Genomic DNA, 8,634 nt, shown 5'->3' on the forward strand with positions numbered 1-8,634 from the left:
CGATTCGATGAAATAGCGATCAGATGCCCCAAGTTAAACCAATCACAGTTAGCCATGTGATCAAATACCAACCAATCATATGCTCTTAAAACAGTAAGGCGGGTCCGTAAGCATGCGCAATGTGTCTTTACGGAACTGCGGCGCGAGGTCGGACTACAGGTATCAATTTGCTTGCCTTCTCGAGGGAAGGAAAGAACGTGATGGGTACGTTTGCCTTTTTATTTTTTTTTCGTGTGCCACGACGTTTTCGCCTGAAGCCAAACGAATTCCATCGTTGGTTTGAATTGAATTTCGGTAGTTTTAGCGTGTTTTTTAAAAATCCCTGCACACATCGCCCCCATAGAATCGTTTTGAGTTTGCTCTTTATTGCCTGACGTGACGTCAGACAACATCCATTTTCAATGACTGGTCCCGTTGTGTCTTAATTCTACGTCTAATTGCTATCTGTTTTCGACAGAGAGCAGAAGCAGAAATATGGCGATCGCCTATCAGAGCCTGATCCCTCTGCTGTTGCTGAGTGCTGCGGTCTCGGCCGTGGAAGTGCAGCGCCCCCGCGGTGTATCGCTGTCAAGTAAGAAGGGAGCATTTGAGATTAATATTCCTGATTGAAATGAATTGAAATGCCACGAATGCAGTTCCCCTAACCCCGAAAAGAAAACACCATCATACAGCACTCTACAATAACGGTTTAACGGTACAGCGTATAGAATTTAGTGTCATCTGGTGGTGGACTAATGGATTTTAACTGCTTAAAGTCGAAGTGCGTGCATTTTGAGTTCATCCCAAATGACTTCTACTATTTATTAAGTGACAGAGTAATTGCATCGTATTTGATACATATGCTGTAGTCATCATGTTGAGAAACTACGTTCCCTAAGTTTGTCTCCTTCCGGTATCCGTTGCAGAAAGATGGCATGTTGAAATGAATAGTCTTGATAAGCGTTCAGGAACCAAAAACAAAGTGGCCGATTTAAGCGGTCCTCAGATTTTTTTTTTCCGACCAAATATCAGATTTAGAATCGGTCGTCACAAAAGCAAGCAAATAAATAAAATCCCCAGGCCCCACTGAGTTAACATATTTGCGAACAACAACAAAGCAGAAAATTAGATTAGATTAGATTAGAAAACCTTTATTCGTCTCGCAATGGAGAAATTCCCAAATCACAGCAGCAAAGTTATGAAAGGAAGAAGTAGAACAACAAAATATAGGAGCTGCTGGAAAGGCAGCCACTCTCGCGGCGCCATTTTGAAGTCAAATTACCAGAGCAAAGGCTCTTGACTGCAAAAGCCCATAAATTGTGGCACTCATAAGTACCACCAGTGTGAAGCTTTCCGTCTGTCTCCTTGGATAATTGGAAATCGCTCTATTGTATTGTCCAACAGAAAAGCACTTCTACGTGGAGGGAAAACCATTTACTTGCTTGGACGGCTCCCGCACAATTCCCTTCGACAGGGTAAATGATGACTACTGTGACTGTCAGGATGGTTCGGATGAGCCAGGTTTGTACATCCGGCAGCCTTCCGCCCCTTCCAAATTGCATTTGAAACATCAGACTCATTTGTTCGCTTGCAGGCACTCCGGCTTGCCCCAATGGCAGCTTCCATTGCACTAACGCGGGCCATCGACCAGTCTTCATCCCGTCATCCCGCATCAATGATGGTGTTTGCGGTAAGATCACTTAGTTCGTTCTTTCTTTTTTTTCCTTTTTTTGGACACTGCTGGTCACGATTTATACTAAATGGAAACTTGCCCTTTACAGACTGCTGTGATGCAACAGATGAGTTCAACAGCGGTGCTAGCTGCCCAAACACCTGCCGGTAAGTGTGACTTCATTGGTCCACGCATAATCATTTTGTGACAAATTAACCATTTTTAGAAATTCTGACTGGCATGTGAGTCTTTTAATGTGTGGTGCGCTCAAGACGGCCAACATGGCACGCCACAAGCTGAATGATTTCTCCACTGACATTCTGCCTGACTGTTTTTCACACATCTTGGGGAGGAGATATCAATCTGAAGACTTGGACAGAAACGATGCCTGTATTTTTCTGAGGATACTAAGTTGCATCAATCAAAAAATGCCACATGAAGAAGAAGGAAAAAAAAGTATGAGTATATTGTTTGAGAAACATCTGATAATTGGGCCGTAGTTGACTTTGGTGGAAAGGGAGGAAAATGCTCCAATTTGAGAGGTATGAATAGGTTTTTAGAGGTTCCTCAATTTAAAATGCTCTTTTCTATTCATAGGGAGTTGGGGCGCAAGGAGAAGGAGGTTCTGCAAAAACTGGCTGAGATTGCAAAGGAGGGCTTCATTCTTAAACAGCAACTCATTCAGGAGGCCAAGAGGGGTCTGGAAGAAAAAAAGGTACAGATGGAAATTGTTGGAGGATGATCAAACAGGGGGAAGCGTGTTGTTGTCGACACGGCGGGATCCCTTGACCGTTCTCCACTTCCCCAGGTCCTCCGCGTGTTCGTTTGATTCGGGCTGAGTTGATGTGCAAAAGTCAGAGGCTGGAAATGGAGAAGTTCTTGCAAGATGTTTTACTGAACGTTCAGGGCACAACACGAATCGATTCGGGCTCCTGTGAGTCTCAGATTTCATCAGGAAGCCCCGAGCAACTACAGTCACACGTACATATAGGCATAGTATGTTAATTATATTAATTTAGGGGCGGGCAGTCCTTCCCCTTATGTAAAAATCAGAAACAAAGAAAGTCAAGCAAAGTTCGATTTTGGCATTTTGACAAAGTACAGACCATATCTGTTGGTCCACAAATCTTGAGATTAGGGTTCCTCTTCGAAGGCACTTGACAGCCTTCAGGGACTTTCCCAAGGTGGGAGACGCAAAAGAAAACACTTGGGGGGCTGTTAATCACTCAAGGGGAAATAGGAGCCCAGCTTCACACTACATTCTTTGTTTTAAGTAGCGGATGTTCAGGACAGAGACCTAATAGTCAAAGTCGACCTGTCTATGATACAAAGTTTTAAGCTAAACATATAACATAGGTGATATCTTCAAAATGAAAAACCAAATTGCAAAAAAATGACATAGAGGTTTTATTATTCTGAATTATGAATATCTTATGACAAAGCACGTAGCCAATGTCTTTCTCGTTTAGTTAACACATCGTCATGTTTGAATAAATAGCCGCGTTTGTCCTGGCAGGCCAAAGCATTTGACCTGGAGGCCAGTAAGAAACAACTGGAGGAGAAGGTGGAGGCTCTGAGAACGGTGAAGGAAGCGGCGGAGGAGCCCGAGAAAGAAGCTAAAGAGCGCCATCTCAAGGCTTGGGAAAGTAAGCCCCATCTGTGTCGCATGTGGCAGCTTCGCATGAATCGGGTCCTTACTTATTCATATTTCATCTCATCATTGTTTGTTGCAGATGAGAAGGCTGCAATACGCGCAGAGAAGGACAACGCTCGAATGGCTGAGGTGTTTCTTGAACTGGATGATGACGCCGATGGCTTGTAAGTATCAACACACAAACCATAATGACGCACAAAATAATTTATCGCGACCGCATATGTAATATTTGTGGACTCTTGACGCTATTTCCCGCCTATATTTTAGATGACTTGACTTAGACTTAGACTTGACAAAACTTAGATGTTTTGTAAGATTATACTTCAATGGCTTGATTCACTAATCAAATTGATGTTAATTTCAGCGTCTCCCTGACTGAGCTCCAGTCCCACAGTGAGCTTGACACAGATTCCGATGGTTCTTTCACTGAAACGGAGGCTCAGGTAACAAAAAAAAAGGTTTTGAGCACCACACACACACACACACACTCTGGTTTTTATCATTTGAACAATAGAAATGGGCAAGTGTGTTCTGTTCTTACCGCTCTTCCGTTGTGTGGCATGCCGGACATGGCCAGCACACCACGTCCACAAAACTCCCTGTTGTTGTACCAGGACTGGCCTGAGAGTGGCAGTATTGTGCCACACGGCATCCAAAGCGTAAAAGAAGAAAAGGGTAGCGGTACAGTTTGCCTCATTTGCCTTTTCTGGTCACTAAATTGCAGTTGAAACTCATCCTTGTCATATTTATTGTGGTGAGTGACTTGCACGACATGATACACACTGAACATAAGCAATGGCTCCTCTATTTGTTTTGGCTTCAGTGAGCTTCCTGATTGGCCGCTTGTGCAGTGGATGAAATAGCACTGTTCACACCACATGAAAAACTCAGATATGCAGTGCGAACGTAGATGTATTGCATCTAACAGCTGACACCGAAAAGCTATTTTATGGCACTACATGTTCCGTATTTAAATCTGTTAAATCCACCAACAATGGGGGCAAAATAAACCTGAGTTAATTTACACCAGCCTCCTTTGTGTTTATGATGATATAGTGAGGATGAGTAAAAAAAAGAAAAAGGATGGATGATAGTAAGCCCCCCCCCCCCCCCCCCGCAAAAGGCGGTACAGTAACTACATACTGACAGTTAATGTCATGTTTGTCATTAAATTGTGCACAGGGCCTTTTGGGAGGCGTGGACAAAGTAGACACGGTGGCGTTCGAGGCTGTCTGGAAGGACATAAAAGACAAATACATCTCCGAGGTAAGGCAATGGCGCGCTTTCTCGGTACGAGGCTCACGTCTGGTAACGTGTGGACCTTTCTTGGCGGCAGTCCCAAGTGGAGACGCCGCACGAGGAGACGAGGGAACCGCTCCCCGACAATGACTCTGAGCATTACTCTGAGGGCGAAATCCCAGAGGAAGATGACGACAATGATGATGATCAGGAGGAGGAGGACGATGAGGAGGAGGAAGATGACGACGATCCGGATGACGCCGACTACAATGTACGCGTCTGGAGCTTGTGCTGCACGACGTGAGTAAAGTTGATTCCCCTGACTCACTTGGTGTGTGTGTGCGCTATTCACACAGAGGCCTCCTGTGGTAAAAGCAAAGAAGGACGACGAGGACGAAGGGGTCATGCCGCCCTACGACGAAGAAACGCAGAACCTCATTGATGGTAAGGATGACTCTGATGATGAATCACAAAAAATGCGTGTCGTTGCATACCTGAATATACCTTACGTATTGATCGTAGTGTGTGTTGTGGACTTTTACCAAACGCATGCAGTACATATCAAAAGTTCAAATCATCATCACGTGTGAGACTTCAGCTCAGTGAGCATCTAAAGCAGGGGTGTCAAACTCGTTTCACATTGTGGGCCACATACGGACTCGGCAGATGTCAAGTGGGCCAGACCATTAACATTATACCATACTCTGCTATAAATAACCAAAATATTATGTCTTTCCTTTGTTTTGGAATAAAGAAGCCTTGGTGCATTGATACCATCTGCTGCGTTGGGTCTGTCTCAGTGACAGATTGAGACCGCTGTTTTCTTCTCTGATCAAAACAATGTTGTCTTCTACTCTGATCCAAACAGGGTGTCCCCTAGCGGACAATCCACGAATTGCATTTTATTAAAAATATTCATTTTGTGTCTTCAATGCATTTTGTTACTTTTAAATTATCCTGCGGGCCAGATTGAACCTCCTTGGGGGCCGGTTCCGCCCCGCGGGCCGTATGTTTGACACCCCTGATCAGAAGTATTTTTGCTGGCTTTTTTTGGGGTGTTATACCACCAGAGGAAATTTGCTCGGTATAAAATGTAAGTTCATTTGACCCATTAGACCTCATATAAATGCACAAATTACACCTTGTGTGATGTTAGGAACGTGGCGTGTACTCTCCGTAATGTTTTATGACTTTGCTTTGAGTGGCCCAGCATGGAAATGCCTTTTTGTATGAAGCGGTGCAGTTGGCGGCCACAGGCAACCTATATGATCTCATTAGATGGCGTAGGCGAACTTAATGTTGTGTGCATTAAGTTCCCCCATAAAGGCGTAGCCCTCGTAATTGAATATAGCATGTTTGCTGTGCTAGCTGCCCAGAAGGCGAGAGAGCAGTTTGATGAGACCGAGCGAGCCCTCCGGGAACTGGATGATCAGTTGAAGTAAGTACTATACTCGGAATATGACGGACGGACGGACGGGCGGCGTCTTTTCCAGTAATGCTAATGTGCCTTTTGCGACGTGTCGGGCTGGATTTACAACTGCAAGTCCAAGTGCTCCATTCCAATTCAGTGCCTGTTTCAGATTTATTTTTTTCAATTTTGGGTCTAGTTCCATACACCAGTGACACATTTCCAATCCGGCTTTGTTTACGTTGACGGAAAACAGAAAATAACCCTTATGCATTGATCTCCTAACTGCACGTAAAAGCTGGTGTGGGGTTTTTTTGGTCTTCTGTTTACGCTGCCATGCCACATCCCAATTTTTCCAATTGACAGCAAAACCATCTGAACGATGTCACTTGAATTATGTGGTATGAATCCACCCCTGATTCAGCTGCGCTCCATTTTACGATGCATGTTTTTCTACAGGAGCCTTGAAAAGGAAACATCCTCAGACTTTGGACCCAGTGCTGAGTTTGCGTATCTCTACAATCAGTGCTACGACCTACCTACAAGCGAGTATGTGCCAGCGTCTTTTTTTGGGGGCGGGGTTTGGTGTTGTTTGGCGCTAAAATGTGTGGGGTTTTTTTTCCAGATACATCTACAGACTGTGCCCATTCAAACAAGTAACCCAGAAACCCAAGATGGGCGGCTCAGAAACCAGTTTAGGGTAATGCAGAATGGCCTGCGTTAAACACTTGGCTTGTCTTGGCAACGTCTGACTGTTTTTGTTCTCAGGACCTGGGGTCATTGGGACGGTCCCGAGGGGAACGTCTACACCGTGATGAAGTATGAGAATGGATTGGGATGCTGGCAAGGTCCCAACAGAGCCACCACGGTTAGTCTTTGAGCGCTTTACCAAAGGTGGGCGGGGGGAGAAACAATACGACAGAATTTAATATTAATTTTGGGGTTTGTCTGGCAGGTCAAGCTAAAATGCGGGAAGGAGACTGTCGTCACGTCCACGACAGAGCCCAGTCGCTGCGAGTACTTAATGGAGTTCACCACTCCCGCCCTCTGCCAGGACCCCAAGACCCTGGACCCCATGCTGCATACGGAACTTTAAAATCGACTTAACCTGTGAGTAATATTTTAATCACAAAGTCATCCCATGCAACAATTCTTGTGCTGCAGTCTTTGGCTTTGCACGTTTTATCGCTCTTACTTGAAACCAGTCCTGTCAACTTCTTAACTCATTCAGTACCAGCCAGTTCTGGACCAAGTCTGTAAAGACGTTTAAAAACGTCTTTGGGAGTGAATGAGTTAAGCACGAAGCTCAACCGAGTTAAAATGAAACGCTGCTGCAGTCGACACGCTTACGCGGCCGTATCGCGCGTCTCGGCATTTGATGGCGAGGGAACGGGTCGAGCGCCGTTTTGGCTTTCTCCTTTCTGTGTTTGAAGAACAAGCAGGACCGCAGCAGAGGCAAGGTAATGGCATCTTTCTAAGAGTTCACGACGTTAATGATGGGACATAAAAATGAATTCAATGTCACGGAAGCATTTGGCAGCGTTGAAATGCCGCACTGCAGTCGTCTGGAGCCAAAGTTGTCTTTGCTAACTAATCAATTACCGCATGCACGCTCGGGACTTTGTTGCCGTCACGCCATAGTAGCTTGTGCCATGCCGCAAGAATTTAATGGCCAAATGCACAATTGATAGTTGTAATACTTGTTCATAACGGGATTAGCGCCACTGCATGCTGCGCTCGGGCACCCTCGTCATGGATGTCTGTCGTTTGGTCCTGTGAACGCTAATTTTCCGTTTTCATCTTTCCATTAATCATGTGGTGTTTTGCACGAAATCCTACTGAAATCTCACAACATGCCCGCCTGTGTCATTCATTGTTAAAAGGGGGGAAAAAAATGTTTCTTGAGTCTCGTCCTTGAATGTTTTTGCCTTGCTTATGGTGGCGCTGTTGTCGTCATAATTCTCGATCTAATACAATAGCCTGCTGTCAATGCTGAGAAAAGGCACGCAAAGTGGCTCGGTTGCCGGTGAGCGCTTAGTCCTCGGAAATTCAACCTCGACGGGGATTTGACACCCAGCGAAGCAGTTTGAATCCGACAACAAGGAGTGCCAACGTGAACGTGTTTGTGCTCCTCTTGCAGTGTTCACCAAGGGACCACGTCGCCGCGGCAACAGGAAGTGGTGAAGGAGCTGCCGCGCGACGACTTCACTGTGTTAAATAAATAAAACGTGCTTTTTACATGCGTTTGTGGTCATTTGAGAGAAATGCGGCAACGTAAATGATGTGAAATGGAGTTGGCATGAATGTGAAGTCAGTTTGTTTGCTAATTGAGGCTCAGCTTTCTATTTCAGAAAAACTTTCATTCATAATTGAACCATAGTTAAGGCATAAATGACAGTTTGGTGTATTTGGTCAGTCAACAAAATAATCATCTTTGACATACCCCATTTTTTGCAGATTTCAACGCTTAATTTTTAGTTTCTTCTCCCGTACGGAGTAATGATTTACCGTAGTCATGAAATGGGGATCACTCATATTTGGAACTGACACACTCCCTCTTTAGTTTGTGTTTTATTGTTTGTCTTCAAAGTGACCAAGGTTCAACTTTATACATCATCCAGCGTTTGCATGTTCTTACCACCTGTGAATCTTTGTCATTGAGAAAACGACAACGCGGTATTC

General features: G+C 44.8%; 1 protein-coding gene across 1 annotated transcript; it reads left to right on the forward strand.

The window, feature by feature from the left end:
• The first annotated feature begins 126 nt into the window (after positions 1 to 126).
• On the forward strand, positions 127 to 8,190 carry prkcsh (PRKCSH beta subunit of glucosidase II). The gene is made up of 18 exons (XM_086133235.1): positions 127 to 204; positions 458 to 571; positions 1,384 to 1,500; positions 1,574 to 1,669; positions 1,761 to 1,818; positions 2,249 to 2,366; positions 3,168 to 3,297; positions 3,385 to 3,469; positions 3,670 to 3,748; positions 4,488 to 4,571; positions 4,642 to 4,815; positions 4,901 to 4,988; positions 5,913 to 5,982; positions 6,412 to 6,501; positions 6,578 to 6,652; positions 6,721 to 6,820; positions 6,908 to 7,062; positions 8,093 to 8,190. The coding sequence occupies exons 1-17, from the start codon at positions 201 to 203 to the stop codon at positions 7,046 to 7,048; spliced, it is 1,623 nt and encodes a 540-aa protein (XP_085989361.1). The 5' UTR covers positions 127 to 200; the 3' UTR covers positions 7,049 to 7,062; positions 8,093 to 8,190.
• Positions 8,191 to 8,634: the final 444 nt, after the last annotated feature.

Source organism: Hippocampus guttulatus, chromosome 16 (genome assembly GCF_054856545.1).
Source record: "Hippocampus guttulatus isolate MCC_2025c chromosome 16, RoL_Hgut_1.0, whole genome shotgun sequence".
Classification (NCBI taxonomy): Eukaryota; Metazoa; Chordata; class Actinopteri; order Syngnathiformes; family Syngnathidae; genus Hippocampus; species Hippocampus guttulatus.

Excerpts from the sequence above, each read along its gene's own strand:
- prkcsh (XM_086133235.1), top strand. Across the intron at positions 1,819-2,248 it reads AGCTGCCCAAACACCTGCCG|GGAGTTGGGGCGCAAGGAGA; the intron begins GTAAGTGTGACT and ends TTCTATTCATAG. Across the intron at positions 4,816-4,900 it reads CGGATGACGCCGACTACAAT|AGGCCTCCTGTGGTAAAAGC; the intron begins GTACGCGTCTGG and ends CTATTCACACAG.